Source organism: Hyperolius riggenbachi, chromosome 11 (genome assembly GCF_040937935.1).
Source record: "Hyperolius riggenbachi isolate aHypRig1 chromosome 11, aHypRig1.pri, whole genome shotgun sequence".
NCBI lineage: Eukaryota > Metazoa > Chordata > Amphibia > Anura > Hyperoliidae > Hyperolius > Hyperolius riggenbachi.
In genome coordinates, this window is record NC_090656.1 from 144173029 (window position 1) to 144190204 (window position 17176).

Consider the following 17176-nt stretch of genomic DNA (forward strand, 5'->3'; position numbering starts at 1 on the left):
AATATGGCTGTCAGCGTGGGTGGGCTCTAGCTGCTGCGCCGAGATGGATTCAGGTAAACCCCGCAGACGAATATTATTTCTTCGGCTGCGGGTCTTTTAAGCCCAATCTCAGCATGCTGTTTCCTGCTCGTTGTTGTGTGTAGGCTTCTTTTGGTCTTACCCACTTCATTTTGCGTGGCAGCCATGTTGTGCTCTATGGAAGAGAGTCTCACTGTGGACAGACAGGTCTTCTTGTATTACAGGCAATTATTCACTTGTAGAGGTTGGGATTTTATCAGCTAGCTCAGAAAAATCATCTTCAGTAGGGAAGCTGTGGAGATAGTTCCATATCCCATTTAGAGATCTCGATGTGGCTGTGTTAAGCTCTGTGTCTTTGACGGCCTTGTTCTTGGATGTGGAAATGTGCCCTTGTTGAACACTTGGTCGCAGGTTGTTGGGGTTGTTCGTTATTGTTTTTCTGACTCCTAGTACTCTTCTACAACTCTCTGGCCATCCCTTTGTGGCTTTTTCAGGGAAAGGAAATGGCTGATTTTGGGTATATAAGAGGATAAAGCTAATTATTCACCTTGCGATGCAGGGAGATGGATCCAGCAACGTCTCCCTGATGAAGAGTGCTCCGCCGATCCATCTTCCTCCATCTTACAGCTGGCTGGTATGCACGATGTTACACAATATGCGCTACGAGACTTCAAGCGATTGCAGTACTTTGCACGAGAGTCATCGGGGATCTTAAGATCAGGTCCACCGTGACGGTCGTTATTGCCACATGTGCGCCTGTACCCACATCGCGAGATTGCGTTAACCACCACTCGCTCAAAAAATTGCTTGTCTGAAGAATCTCAAGGTGGGTACGAGCAGTAAAGGTGAGGAGCTCTGTACTTATTGCATCTTCACTCAGTTATGGCTGACTCCGCCTCCGTTTATTGATATTCTTGAACTTTTGACTGTTATACTGAGTATGTGATTTTCCTACGTTTGTCTGTAAGAAAAACTAACATTAGAATGCTAGTTTCCATGTAATGTGGAATTTTAGTTTATGATGTGCTGCATGGAAAAATTGCACAGTCTGCTGCATTTTTTTACATTGCAGTTGCAAAAAGTTGCATACATTTGAAATAGAAGGCAATTGAGGAGGGAATTGTCCAATATGATAGCCGTATATTAAAGTTTGCATACATTTTACATAGTTTTCTCTCTTTTAGTGTGAAAATTTGCATGCAAATTCTCACAGTAAAACACAATGCATGCAGGGGAATCTCAGACTTATGGGTCCAAAGAACTAAACTCTGTTCACACCTCAATTATTTGGAGTGCAGGTTGCCATTGACTTAAAATGGATATTTTACTATGCCAGTAAATCAAAGTGAGGAATGACACTAGGTTTTGAATACTTAGCATTCCAGGCCATATAACTAAAAGAGAGGATCTTAGATGACCCACATTCCATCTCTTAAAACCACATTTCTTATGTCTTGGGTACGAGCATCTATTATGATTCTTGGAAGGTCATGACAAGTATAGCTTAAAACATATGATCCCTTTACACTGGCTAGTAAAGAAGAACCGCACTCCCGTGTATGTGGATATGCTGGTGCTGGGCTCCTAGGCTGTTTAACAGAGTACTTTTGAAGAAGGAGTCCGCACACAGACTTGAAGGAACAACTAGTGGCAGATTTATTGTCCCATCACATACATGTGCAATACATGTCCGACCTGCAAGGGCCGACGATCGTTTCGGGGCCACTCAGGGTCCCCTTTGTCAAGGCAGAAAGCAGAGAGACACAAATATTATCTCTTTACACTGGCTGGGCATATGTGTTTAGGCACAGATCAAGCAAATAGGTACAAGACAAAGACAAGACAAATAACATTTATATTGCGCTTTTCTCCTTGCGGACTCAAAGCGCCAGAGCTGCAACCACTAGGACATGCTCTATAGGCAGTAGCAGTGCTAGGAAGACTTGCCTAAGGTCTCCTACTGAATAGGTGCTGTATTACTGAACAGGCAGAGCCGAGATTCGAACCCTGGTCTCCTGTGTCAGAGCCCTTAACCATTACACTATCCAGCCACTGTTTAGGCAATTTAGATGTGGAGAACTAGTGAGGGAGCCCATGGCCTTAAGGGGGCTGGAGGAAGCCCCAGGTAATTGTCAATGTTTTTATTCTTTCTGTGAATACCCACATATTGAACCATTTTGGAGAGAAGTGATCACATTTCTTTCAGACATTCTCCAATACCCACTCTCAGGTTTCTCAGATTGTTATGGCTCTGTACATATTAACAAGCTGACACATCATTGCATTCCAGCGGTTCTGGAGGTGTGTTTAGCTTCTAAGGGTACAATGGTTAATTTGCATATATTCAGCAGTGGTGCCTGGTAGACATCTCGAGCTCACTCCAACCTGAATTATCGCAAATTCTTTCTGTTTTAGGAAAGCAAACTTTTGTTTTTCTTAACATCTTAGTAAGGGGGCTTTTAGGACCATTGTAGTCCCTTACACACCCCAATGAGTTCTGCGTCACCATGAGCTTGCTGGTTAGTCTGTGCCTCTCGGATTTACAAGCCCTACTCCATAGAGCCAAATTAATCCATGCCATGCACTGATGAGGATCAAACAATCCGAAACAGTCTGTATGCATGTTGGATTGTTATGGCTCTGTACATATTAACAAGCTGACACATCATTGCATTCCAGCGGTTCTGGAGGTGTGTTTAGCTTCTAAGGGTACAATGGTTAATTTGCATATATTCAGCAGTGGTGCCTGGGAGACATCTCGAGCTCACTCCAACCTGAATTATCGCAAATTCTTTCTGTTTTAGGAAAGCAAACTTTTGTTTAGGTTTCTCAGATGTGATGCCTGTTTGGGAGTTTTGAGGATATCCATGCTTCCAAAAGGAAGACATCTTAAAGAGGAACTCCAGTGAAAATAATGTAATAAAAAAAAGTGCTTCATTTTTACAATAATTATGTATACATGATTTAGTCAGTGTTTGCTCATTGTAAAATCTTTCCTCTCCCAGATTCACATTCTGACATGTATTACATGGTGACATTTTTACTGTGGGCAGGTTATGTAGCTGTTTCTAGCTGTTCTGGCCTTGCAGACAGCTATAAACAGCCATTTCCTGTCTGTGAACATTGTTACATTGTGGCAGTTTGCCCAGAGTACCGTACGGTACCAGAGCCTCTTGTGGGAGGGGTTTCAGCACAAAATCAGTCACACAGCGCCCCCTGATGGTCTGTTTGTGAAAATCATTATATTTCTCATGTAAAAGGGGGTATCAGCTACTGATTGGGATAAAGTTAAATTCTTGGTCGGAGTTTCTCTTTAACAGAAATGCTTTTCGTGGCTCATAAGGCCTTTGTAGCGAAATAGATGGGTATTGAAGCCCTGACTCTCCCCTACTGGAAAAAATGAATCCATGATATGATTACCTATGAAAAACATACTGTATAAGAAACAAGGATTGGTTCAAGCCAGTTCCCACAAAATCTTTCATGAAAACTTTATAACCAGAGTAATAATTGTTAAATGTTTCTTTGTCTCTATTCTGATAATGAATATGTTTTATAGTGTGAGAGTCCTTCTCATATGGCCTCACAGATGTTCGCCTTGATGCTGCAGCTGCAGGTGTCTTGATTCCCCTTCCTGATTACAAATTAGGGCTGTAACATAGAGACAAGCCAATATACAAGGGTTGGACAAAATAATGGAAACACCTTGAAAATCAACAAAATATATTTTAATATGGTGTAGGTCCACCTTTTGCGGCAATTACAGCCTCAATTCTCTGAGGTATTGATTCATACAAATTGTGAATTGTTTCCAAAGGAATTTTAGCCCATTCTTCAGTTAAAACACCCACCAGTACTTTTAGAGACGATGGCGCCGGAAATTGACTTCTTACTTGAATCTCTAAAAACGACCATAACTGCTCAATGTTGAGGTTAATAATGTTGAGTTCTGGGGATTGTGGTGGCCAGATGAGATGCTGAAATTCATTAGAATATTCCTCGTGCCATTCTTTAACAATTCAAGCTGTATGGATTGGGTCATTATCATCTTAAAAGATGGCATTCCCCTCTGGAAACAGTTCTTGAACCATAGGATGAACTTGGTCGCTCGTCTCAGCTGTTAATGCTTCCATGAAGGGAAATCATTGGCCTGGCGGATTTTCAAGAAATAGCACCCCAGATCATCACAGAACCCCCGCCATGTTTTACAGTTGGGAGAAGGCAGTCTGGATGTAATGCTTCTTTCGGCTGTCTCCAAACATACACTCGGCAGGAGGTCGGAAAGGCTGTCTCCAAACATACACTCGGCCGGAGGTCGGAAATAAGGTAAACGATGATTTGTCAGAGAAAATCACATTTTTTCCACTGCTCGAGGGACCAATTCTGGTGGTTTCTACACCACTCTAAACACTTTGAAACATTTGTCTTTGAGAACAGAGGTTTTCTAGTTGCAGTTCTTCCATGGAATCCAGATTTGTGCAGCTCCTGACGAACAGTTTTTGTGGAAACTGGGTTCTGTAGGTGTTCATTCAGCTCTGCAGTGATTTTAGGAACCATGGTCTTGCGAGTTTTTCTAACAATTCGATTTAGAGTCTGACGGTCTCTGTCAGACAACTTCGACTTTCGGCTCAACTGTGTTTTGCTGAGGACGTTTTTCCTTCATTTTCAAAGGCAGTCATTACTTTTGAAACAGTACCTTTTTGAAATGCCAAGCATTTGGGCAGTTTCTGTTACCGTAGCGCCTGCCATACGAGCACTAACAATTTGGCCTCTTTGAAAGTGTGAGAGATCTGCCATTTTTATAAATTATAACCAACTTTGGTTTAAATATCTGTAAAGAAAACAATTATTTTAATTAACCACTTCACAACGGAGGGGTTTTACCCCTGAAGCACCAGCGCGATTTGTAACTTGCAGCGCTGCTTCGATTCATTTTTTTCTGTGATATGATTGGTTATTGGGGACTGGGGTCCCCATAACCAGTCATTGCACTGCAGAGCGGGGGTGTGCGCGCGCACGAGCGGGTCGCGGGGGCGCGCGATCGCGCGCTGCATGTTTGTTTACATTTAATTGTTATCAATGGAGATTGCTTCTGTTTGAAGCAGTCTCCATTGTGTCCGCAATCGGCGCGTCTAATTGGATTTAGGAACGCTTGTTCCTAACATCCAATTAGTCACCTGCTGTGCTGGCTGGCTGGAGTGTGCGCGCAAGGTCCCCGCCCACTCCCAGCCAGTAAACAAACAAGTGCGCCTTTCTCCGTCCCTGGGGGTGAAGCAGTGCGCAGAGGGGCGGAGAAATTTAGCACTGGGGGGGTAAAGTGGTTAAACATGAAATAACAAAAATAGTAAACAAAAAAAATTAACATATGTCAAGTTTTGATTGTTTAAAACATGTTCAAAGATTATGATGCGAAAAATGTTAGGTGCTTCCATTATTTTGTCCAACCCCTGTAGGTGCACTCCCAACATGCAAGGACTATTTCCATACTATTTTCTATTACAGCTGATGCTGAGCGTGTGATGAAGATGGGACATGAGTAGCTGCGACATTGCTTTGAATGCCGTTCAGGCTGTAAGAGAGTGACTCTTTATAACTGTCACCGAACTGTAATGTACACGGAAAAAGAATCAGGACCAGATACTAGTAGTCTATATTGATGTCAGTGATTGGTGATACAAATATAAATCCTATAAGTGTTGACAGTGAAATTGATAACATTGGAATGGCTACTACTATTGAACTGGCACATTATCAGCTTATCCACCTCTCAACTGAAACCAGACCCAGCAATATGATTGAGTATAGGTTTCAGTGGTGTGTGTAGTATGTGTTAGGTTTGTTAACAGGAGTACTTCTAGGCCTTGGTTTAAAGAGCATCGGTGAAGTATTATAAACCTCATAAAATAAATACTTCACCTTATTCCCCGATATGCTATCTCTTCATTCATCTATTTTTCGCCGCTCCCGCTGCCAGTAAAATAGTAAAATAATAAAATATTAATTTTAATCCTTAGACCAAGGTGGCCACGACCCCAGAAGTGCTACCGGGCAGTGTTGCTCGGATACCACTTTTCACTATCTGGAACTAATTCGGATCCGGATACCCAGACATCCGATCCAGGCTGGATATCCGACCCCAGTATCCGGGATATCTGGCTGGTTTCGGATATCTGGATAGAAAAACCGGAAGTGCCCTTTAAATTGCTTTAACTACTTTCGCCTCCAGGATGTAGAAGCTACATCAAGGAGGCCATGCGCGCTCCTGGGGCCGATCGCGCGCGTGCACGTGCGCTCCCGGCCTGTGGTTCGTTAGCCAGGGAATCAGTGAATCGGGCCATGGTGCCCGATCACTGATTCCTCTCCCCCGCAGAAAAAGCGACAGCTTCTCTCGGAACCTTTACCTTTTCTGCTTCCTACGTCCCTCTAAGCGTACATGTTACGCTTAGAGTGACGTCATTGTAAACAAACTCATGGCTGCCATCTTGTGAGCAAAAAGTAAAACTACATCTAAATATAAAAAAATAAAATAAAATACACATATATTTACAAAAACAAATATTATTTCCATCCCACCCACGCGCAGTGCCAAGTGCAAACACGTGCAAAGTACAAAGTGCCACGTGCAAACACATGCAAAGTACAAAGTGCTACATGCGAAGTGCCACGTGCTAACATGTGCAAAGGGCCACGTGCAAACACGTGCAAAGTGCCATGTGCAAAAACGTGCAAAGTGCCACGTGCAAAGTCCAAAGTGCCACGTGCAAAGTGCCACGTGCAAAGTGAAAAGTGCCACGTGCAAAGTGCCACGTACAAACACGTGCAAAGTGCCACGTGCAAAGTGCCACGTGCAAAGTGCCACGTGCAAAAACGTGCAAAGTGCCATGTGCAAAGTGCCACATGCAAAGTCCAAAGCGCCACGTGCAAAGTGCCACGTGCAAACACGTGCAAAGTGCCACGTGCAAAGTGCAAAGTGCCACGTACAAACACATGCAAAGTGCCACGTACAAAGTGACATGTCACACTTTGCATGTGGCACTGTGCACGTGTTTGCACTTGGCACTTTGAACTTGGCACTTTGCACATGGCACTTTGCAGGTGTTTGCACGTGGCACTTTGCACGTTTTTGCACTTTACATGTGTTTGCACTTGGCACTTTGCTCGTGGCACTTTGCTCGTGGCACTTTGCTCGTGGCACTTTGAATGTGGCACTTTGCACATGTTTGCACGTGGCACTTTGCACATGGCACTTGGCACTGTGCACGTGGCACTTTGCATGTGTTGGCACGTGGCACTTTACATGTGTTTGCACGTGGCACTTTGCACATGTTTGCATGTGGCACTTTGCACGTGTTTGCACGTGGCACTTTGCACGTGTTTGCACTTTGCACGTGTTTGCACTTTGCACGTGTTTGCACTTTGCACGTGGCATTTTGCACGTGGCACTTTGCACTTGGCACATGGCACTTTGCACGTGTTTGCACTTTGCAAGTGTTTGCAAGTGGCACTTTGCACGTGGCAGGCAGCAGCTGACCTGGTGTGTGCACAGCACACACACACACACATAGCAGCTGCAGCAGCACTGGAGCACACACTCTAACTGTCACACTATGTCATCAATCAAGCTAATTAACGATTTAACAATAGAGTAGTGATAGTAGTGAAGGGGTTAATCACCGAACAGCTAGTTTATAACTGTGCGCAGCCCCCTTGCTAGGCCACCACCAACACTGGAGCATGTCTCTCAGTGAGCATTCAGCAAGCTAGGATGATCTGTCTCATCATGGCAGCCCTCCTTATTATACAGGGGGGCTGGCTAGTGTTCCTTTCTGTGATTGGGTGCCAGGGCTTAGGCTGGGGGGCCTCTGATTGGCTCAATGAGGTCAGGTGGGGCTGGCCAAGGTTCTCCTCTGTGATTGGTTGCTAGGGCTTCTGCTGGGAGCCCTCTGATTGGCCATCACCTTAGTTACAGTATTTCAGATCCAGATATCCGGGTGATGCGGCCAACTATCTGCAGATAGCTATCCGGATTTGGCCCCAGCTATCTGGAATCTGAGTCCGGTCGGATAGCCCCAAAAAGATCGGATATCTGGGTTACCCGGATATCCGGAATCCGGATGAGCAGCCCTGCTTTCGGGTCATTTGGCATGCATTTATACTAAGTGCACTAACTGCTATAGTTTAATGTAGTGTTATGTAGACTAAAATACGAATAGGGAGTAAAAATAAACTTCCTAAAAATCTGTTGCACTAGGCAGACATCCAGAAAGATGCAGCATAATAAACTATGTGGCAGCTCTCTCTCTCCCTGTCTGTCACTTTCACAGGGACACTCAGTGCTGCAGCAGTAAACACAGATCTCCCCTGCTATCTGAGCCTCACAGAGAGCAGGAGATGAAAGGAGGTGCTCAAAGGTCATGATGAGAGAAGGGGGAGGGAAAGGCTGATAACAGGGAGGCACCTGGGGGATCAGCTGCCTCTTCCTACAGCAACAATATTCGTCTAAGACCAATAATTAAAATGGAGCTGGAGAGAGACAGGGCAGCTTTTACTTCAAGATTGAAGTAACAAATGATTTGTACCTGTTAAAGGGACAGAGCAATGATTTCTATTTTTAATAAGAAAAAAGGCTAATGAACTCCTTTTAAACTGATTTTTTTTTGCTTGTTAGTAACTAATATAATTCATGCAATAACATTTGTTTTTGTGTTTGTGTATAGTAAAGAAGTGGATTTAAAGAGAATCTGTATTGTTAAAATCACACAAAAGTAAACATACCAGTGCGTTAGGGGACATCTCCTATTACCCTCTGTCACAATTTCGCCGCTCCCCGCCGCATTTAAAGTGGTTAAAAACAGTTTTAAAAAGTTTGTTTATAAACAAACAAAATGGCCACCAAAACAGGAAGTAGGTTGATGTACAGTATGTCCACACATAGAAAATACATCCATACACAAGCAGGCTGTATACAGCATTCCTTTTGAATCTCAAGAGATCATTTGTGTGTTTCTTTCCCCCTGCATCTCTCATGCACTGAAGTTTCAGGCTGCTCTTTTCTTCCTGCAAACAGCTTTGCCCTTGTCTGTAATTCCTCAGTATGTGAAAGCCCAGCTAGCTCAGAGGACGATTTATCCAGCTTGTAAAAGATAAGAGAGAAGAGAGAAGCTGCTCTAATCTTAATAACACACAGCAGTGTGCAGAGAGGGGCCAGGAGGGGGGAGATGCATCACAGAACCACAACACTGAAGAACTTGGCAGCCTTCCAGACACAGGCTGACAAGTCTGACAAGTGAGAGATTAGTTGATTTATTACAGACACTGTGATAGCAGAAAGTGTTGCAGTAAGCCAGAACACATTAGAATAGCTTTTGGAACTTGTAGGATGATAAAAAACAGGATGCAATTTTTGTTACGGAGTCTCTTTAAACTCGGAACTTCCTTTCTGCTTTTAAAGGAAACCTAAAGTAATTTAAAAAAAAGCCAGTTTATATTACCTGGGGCTTCTACCGGCCCCCTGCATCCACCCTGTGCCTGTGCCAGGACAAACCAATCCTCCGGTACCCCGCAGCGACCCAGTTTAGTTTTCAGCAACTTAGTTTATGGCCACTTGCGCCTGCACGGCCCTGGCCGCACGCGTCCTTGATTGCGCTCCCAATGCTCCCAGCACTGTGAACTGCCCCTAACATATTTTCCAGTGTTCCTTGACACTCCGAATAACGTTATTGTTGGAGTCTGCAGATTGCTCGCTAAACCACTCTTCCACTTCAAGAATTACATTTTTATTTTCGAGGAACAAAAAAAATCACTTATTGCAAGATCTCAAAGCCGCATGCTCTTGCTTTGTCAACTGCAACTTGAGATGAGTGAGCTGGTACATTGTCATGCTGGGAGCTATAATCTTTACCCTTTCACTTTAGTCACATCTGGCACAATTTGTAAAAGAAATAAAGGATACAATCATCAGATTTTCTCAACATTATGCACTTAGGGACCAATGATGGCCGTGACAAAATGTCATCAATATATACCATATATACTTGTGTATAAACCAACCCGCATGTAAGCTAAGGTACCAACTTTTTCCTTAGAAACCAGGAAAAAGTGGTTGACTCATGTATAAACCCCATTCACAGTATAAATAGTCAGATGTGCCCCTAGTATGATACATCTTCACCAGTATAAATAGCCAGATGTGCCCCCAGTATTAGGCAGCCTCCCTCCCCATAGCCAAATGTGCTTCAAGGTTATAGGCGTCCCCCTCCCCATGCCACAAGGTCCCCTTCTCAGATTGTGACCAGAGTGTATAGTAGTGTCCGTACCACCCCCCAGAGTATGAGTAATGGAGTGGCATGGATAGTGCAGTAGACCTTGCCCACTGCTTTTTCAATGCCCCCTCCTGGCAATGTGGTGGGAAGAGTGCATCAATAGGAGGACTGACCTGTGCCGCCCGGCAATGTTGGCTATGGTAGAGCGGAGCCAAGAGAGTAGTAGCACCATGTGCAGTGCCAGGGTGTCAGATTCTTATATTAATGCAGAGAAATGATCTCCACCTTGCCCAGATCATTTACAAATGTTTAAATGGTTTGCTAATTATTTCAGTGAATTTCAAGATTTGTGAGTGTGAGCAGAATCAGAATTAGATTGTTATAATTTTAAATATTATTTTTGGAAGTGAGCTGTCTATTCCTACAAGGTTAAAATTTAGAAGAAATGTTCACAGGCTATGCAGTATTTGTTGTGTTAGTAAGTTTAACCATTTAAAGAGAAACTCCAACCTAGAATTGAACTTTATCCCAATCAGTAGCTGATACCCCCTTTTACATGAGAAATATAATGCTTTTCACAAACAGACCATCAGGGGGCGCTGTATGACTGATTTTGTGCTGAAACCCCTCCCACAAGAAGCTCTGGGACCGCGGTACTCTGGGCAAACTGCCACAATGTAACAAGGTTCACAGACAGGAATTAGCTGTTTACAGCTGTCTCTAACAGCCAAAACAGCTAGGAGCAGCTACATAACCAGCCCACAGTAAAAATGTCACCATGTAATAAATGTCAGAATGTAAATCGGGGAGAGGAAAGATTTTTTTTTTTTTTTAGCAAAGAAAAGTCATCTTTTTATTTTCAGTTATATAGATTTTTTTTTTTGTATTAAACAGCTTTATTGAGCAGATCAACAGATGTACAAAGCTTTTGAAAGCAGAACAAATAAAACACAAGGTATTAACATACCAACTAAACATCAAGAAAATAAGGGGGAGCATATGAAGGACATAGCTGGGATAGTTGGGCCGTCCGGCCTGGGAAATGAGAGGAAAGATTTTACAATGAGCAAACACTGACTAAATCATTTATACATAATTATGGTAAAAAATGAAGCACTTTTTTTACTACATTATTTTCACTGGAGTTCCTGTTTAAGGTCAAGATATACCCTGCTGAAACTAAAGCCTGCTTTATACGCTAAATGTTAATCACATAGTGTTCACACATATCTAATAAGCTGATCAATAATATATATTTTATTACAGATTGCATTAAAACAGTTGTTCTATTATTAGACCAGAAGCCTTGTGCTGGCCATTACCACTTGTGACCACAGGGGTCATTTAGAGATCCCCATCTAATTACTAAAGTGAAGTCATGTACATGTATTTTTAGAAATGTTATAAAAAGAACATCAATTTAGTCATAATGTACTAATTTAAAAAATAGTTTGGAAGTCCCCATATATTATTTCGGGAGAGAAAGTCTCTATAAAAGAGTTTTCAGACTGTATATTTTATCATTGCCTGATATCTTTGCTGACTGAAAACATCTTAGGCCAGAAAGCCTGCCTTCTCATAGACGTGATTCTGAAAGCCACATCAGAGAGGTAGTATGCATTATTTTCGGTGAATTCATTGACAGTTAGTTTATATAAATGTTAAAGACTTGTCATTTTCACACTTCAGCAGTTTTTTAAATAACTTTTTTATGCTATACTTCATATACAATCAGTAAGCATTACTATTTAAATGCAATTGCAAGCTTAGGGACAACTACCAAGCTTTGATTGATTAAGATATATCTACTTAAAGTTCTTTATACAAGAATAGAACTTCATATATCATTTTTTAAGGATAAAGCTATATTGTGTGTACCATACACTGTACAATCTCGAGACAACAATTATCGATGGAGGTTAAAATCTACAGCAGAAGAATTGCTATGTTGATATGGACTTGTTTCACTAGAGGAACTTTTAAAATGTATTTTGGATGATGGACAACAACTAGAGAGATGTATATTCCTGTGTATATATGCTTTATCTATTTTTTACAACAATATAATTTTATAAAATTCAGCAGCTGAGTGTTGCGTATTTTTTCCAGAGGTAAACCTGCTAACCTATAAATATTCTGTTTATAGTGAGCTACGCACCCACTACTGACTAATCTTGATTATGACGGCTTTCTAGGCTTGCCTTTTAAGCAGTTAATAATCATTTTTAGCAGATATCGATCAGATAGTTGACAGATGGCACCCCAGATGTGTTAACAGGTTCCCTGGAATTAGAAATATTCACATGATGGAAACATAGATCATGGTGAATTTAACCCAGGAAAATAAGCTAGCAAAAAGTTTTTATATGGTTAGACATGTAAATTGCAACCATAATCTGAAGCAAAGAAGGAAAAATTCTTATGCTTTTTTTTAATCTCAGAAAGGAGATTTTTTTTGTTACAAGCACACTCATGCTATGGTCTATACAAGAATAAATAACAGTTGAAGTTATTTTTATCTGAGAAGAAAAGCGCTACTTATATATCCCTAAATATCTCTGACGAGAGATTAAAGCAGGTTGAATCTAGCCTCTTTAGCTTCTCTGAAACACTCTCTGTGTCTCAAGATTAGATGGCGTCATATATCTATTTATATACGGTATTTATAGATGGTGTTTATAGAGATATTTATAGAGATTGTAAAGTCTGCTTTACAATCTCTGACTGCAATAATTATCTGCACGTTAATTGGTACGATTGCTGCTTCCTCTTGCAAAGTCTGCTTTACAATCTCTGACTGCAATCATTATCTGCACGTTAATTGGTATGATTGCTGTATATATTGCTACTAAGATTGTTTAATATAAGTTTAAGTAGTTCAGCAGTGTTTGTAAATTCCTATATTACACTTGTGAATCCTTGTGTTCCAGCCTAGCGAGCAGTATTTCATTAGCTAACTCTAGTAAAGATTTCTGGAATGATGGCTGGTCCACTAATGTAGCGTGCTTTAACTTACTGGAAACCTATCTATATTTTTGTCTTTTAGAGCATTAAAGAAGATCCGCGAAAAGGAACTGGAAGAGGAACAGCAAAGGATTATGGACTTCTATAACAAAACTAGAGAGAATGCCATGTGAGTGCCATGTCTTTACCTGTGGTATTTTTCTGCTTCATTGATTTTTTTTATTTGTGGGGAGAGTTAACAGTGAAAAATAGCAAGGATTTGCAAATCGTACATCATACGGATGGAGCAGCTTTGCATAAGCCCAAAATTAATAGCCAGGTAGAAACAGACTTACTAAGGTTGGAGAATAGTAATATGAATGGATAGATTTGGATGCCTGTTATCTCAAATCTGCTCTAACTCTAGACTTGCTGCCTGCAGCAAACTTTTGAGGATGCCTTCCCCCCAGTCTGCTTCATGGTAGATTGAATAATGTCATGAAGTGCTGATGTTTGAATATCTCCATCACATAGTACCAGGGCCGGATTTACAACTCAAGAGTCTGTAGGCACAGGGGTTCTGGCGCCCTAAGCCCACCCACAACACAGACCACTCCCCCAACTCACACCCACTGTTTTTACTTGCTTGTTTTTTTTTCTGCTGGTGGGGACGGTTAAGGTGAGGCATGGGGAGGAAGGGTTAAGGTTAGGCGTGGAGGGTTTTATGGGGGTGGGGATAGTTAAGGCTAGGGATGGGGTAGGAAGGGTTAAAGTTTGCCGTTTGGGGGGGGGGGGTGTTATGTGGCAGCGGGGATGGGTTAGGTTAGGAGCGGGGCGCGGGTTGGTTAAGGTTAGCCATCAGTAGTGGGAGGGTTCAGTGTGAGAATAGGCTTAGGCCCCGTTCACACTTAATCAGTGGCTCTCAGTTATAACTGAAAGGACAATTGATTTTCAAAGTAATGCTCATGTTTTCCTATGGCACAGTTCACACTTAATGCATTTTAATTGAAATCTTTTTCACAATGCACTGCTGTGGAGAAGAAAAAAAAATGCATGCCAACTGATTAAGTGTAAATGGGGCCTTGGGTTTCGCTATTGTAAAATATCAGTATTTTACCAATATTCTACTATTGGGATTACTGGGCGACAACATTTCCAGGCACCCTTTTTGACATACTCCGACTTCCCAAACTGCTAACACTAACACTTGCTTGTCCACCCCACTCAGTCGCTGTAGATTGTCAGCGAAGATACCCACAATTCTGGAGTGCATGCAAGCCATCAAATTGCATGCCTAGAGACAATACAGCGGCAGCCATGAGCCATCAAATCTGAGGACACTACCATATGGTCAGTAAAATTTCTTGCTGACCATCTGGTACTGGTAGTGTCCCCAGATTTGATGGCTCATCATGGCTGTATTGTCTGTAGGCATGTAGACTATAGGACACTAACCTGGCTGTCACTGTGCGTGACGCTGGCTACAGAGGACGAGGCGCGAACGTGATGTGAGTGGGCAGGGCATGTGGGGCTGTCAGGGATCACGCTTTCAGCTTTTCATTTGTGAAGGGGGATATTTGGTAAGCCCATAAGGTATGCTCCATAAGGCACCTGTAGGCTCGTGCCTACTGCCTACAGTGTATTATGCTAAACCCGGTCCTGCAGCCAGTGCACAAAGTCCAGCACAAGCCACAAAAAGCCTCCATTGGGAATTTGTGGAGATAACAAGGTAAACAGGAAGCAATACTTGACGCATGACATGACCAAGAAAACCTAAAGGTAGTCATACATCTTGCAATGATGGGCAGATTCAACCAAGAGACAAATCTCTCTCTAATTGAGTCTGATTAGAGAGAGATTTGTTGGCTGCCCATACACTGCAGGCTGATTTTCGATCAATTTCAGCATGAAATCTCTTGGGAATCAGCTGCGTCCACTGCTGTCTCCGTAGTGTATAAATGTACATGTGTGAGTTCATACATTACTTGTCCTGTGTCGCGATGCCCATCCATCTTCCGAATCTGCCTCCCTTCCATTAGCCCCATACATACTGCCACCGTGGCTTGTGAAGTCACACACCAGTGTGCTATGCGCCGGCAGGGTGTATGGGGCTAATGAAAAAAGTGGTGGATTTGATTGGGCACTGCGACAAAGAATAGGTAATGAACATGTACGAGTACATACACTGGAGAAACAGCGCCACGGGGTCCGTCGCTTGTCCCGATATTGCTCACCGTTACCAACGTGCATCTGATCGAGCATGTCAGCCCTACATCTTGCAGCATGTCCGATCGATACATGTGACATGTGACATTTCAGCCTGAAAATTGGTCGCATTGTAGATCGGGCATGCACTTGGCGGCACCGATTTCCATCTGATTCAATTATAATAATCTAACTGGATGGTCGATCAGACGCCAAGTCTCCTGATCTATGGCCACCTTAAAAGTCTGAGTGGCGCCCTGGTGATAACAAAACCCCCATCTGTGCATAATTACAGTGGGCTGCAGTAGACCCCTAGTATAAGAAGAATGTAAAACTGATAGGTGCAGTGTGAGACTGCAGGAAGACCAGTGCTGCAAGTCAGTCAAACATGGCATGCAAGGTCGTGTAAGAATCCAACCCCCCCCCCCCTCCCCGCAACTAAGCTAAAAGCATAATAAATGTAAGAGAACCGTTCACAAAATGCAGAGAACAGGCTTGAATGTTAAGACATGCAGGAGGAAGAGGAGGTACAATGGTACAAAGAAAGCCAAAAACTTACAGCTGAACCGACTACTTCTGCCCTCTAATATTTCTGAAGGCCTGGAGCTGGGAGTCCCTGTACCCGTGTGGAGGCGGATCTTAGTGGAAGGGCCAGAGCTTCGCTGGTCCGGTAAAGGGTCGAGGCTTAGACGCGAGCAGCCATGGAGCAGTGAAAGTTTGGAGGAAGCGGCCTGGAAGAAATCTATTCCCTCCCAGCCAGGCCCGCCCACTCCATTGCCACAGTGAGTAAGCTGTGTGGACCTGCTGCACATGACCTGCATGGGGGAGGAGGGGGCAGAGTAGAGCTGGGTACATGTGCGTGACAGGGAACGAAGTGCAGCAGCGGCAGTATATCTACATCGGGAGGGAGTCATTCAAGGACTGGAGGCGCCTTTCCCTTATAAGGCGCCTTTAGGCACGTGCCTACTGTACTTAATGGTAAATCTGGCCCTGCATAGTACTATGTAAATGAATAATAATAACTATAATTAGAAGAAACTTGCTATGTTCATAATATCATTTTTTGAGGGCTTTAATTAATACATTGAATATTTCACATCACTAACTGCCCTTCAATGGTACCACTAATTAGGACGTTTTGGGGAGAGTGGGACGCCCTTTGGCTTACCAGTATGAGTATTAGTTCTATGAGTGAACCAAGCAAACTTGGATAATTTACTGTACTAATTTGTTATTTAAGTAATGTTTAGGTTATATCTGTTTTTAACAAATCTCCATCTATTGCAGAATGAATGGGATTAACAAACAACAAGAAGTTCTTATAAAGAAACATGACGAGAGGTTAAAGAAATTATATGGACTAGGAGATGATGCTAAGAAATAACACCAAGAGTCAACTATACTTTTTTTGTTATGTGCAATATTTTCTGTGACAAGTTTTTGATGTGAATTAAACTCTAAATATATTTACATATAGTGTCTAGAAAGTATGCACAATACATATGCCAAATAACAATGCAGCAGTTTTGATGTGGTCTGCTGGCTCACAAGCAATCATACATATAGGCCCTGATTCACAAAGCGGTGATAACTCAGTTATCACGCCTAAAAGACTTTAGGCGTGATAAGCCGTGCAAAGCTGAGTTATCACCGATTTGTGCTGCTCTTCGCGCAAAGCTCCCGCGCGCAAGGTTTTGCGCGCGTAGCGCACCGCGCTGCGCGCGCAAAGTCCCATAGGGCTCAATGGA

General features: G+C 42.6%; 1 protein-coding gene across 2 annotated transcripts in view; it reads left to right on the forward strand.

Annotated features, from left to right (window-relative positions):
- The window catches only part of DNAJC4 (DnaJ heat shock protein family (Hsp40) member C4), a 223041-nt gene extending 206143 nt beyond the window's left edge, over positions 1–16898 (forward strand). For both annotated transcript variants that reach the window (XM_068259430.1, XM_068259431.1), the window contains exons 6-7: positions 13327–13413; positions 16716–16898. In XM_068259430.1, coding sequence (XP_068115531.1) covers positions 13327–13413; positions 16716–16812 — 184 coding nt within the window. In that variant the 3' untranslated portion in view covers positions 16813–16898. The remainder of the gene's footprint in view (positions 1–13326; positions 13414–16715) is intronic.
- The last annotated feature ends 278 nt before the right edge of the window (positions 16899–17176 follow it).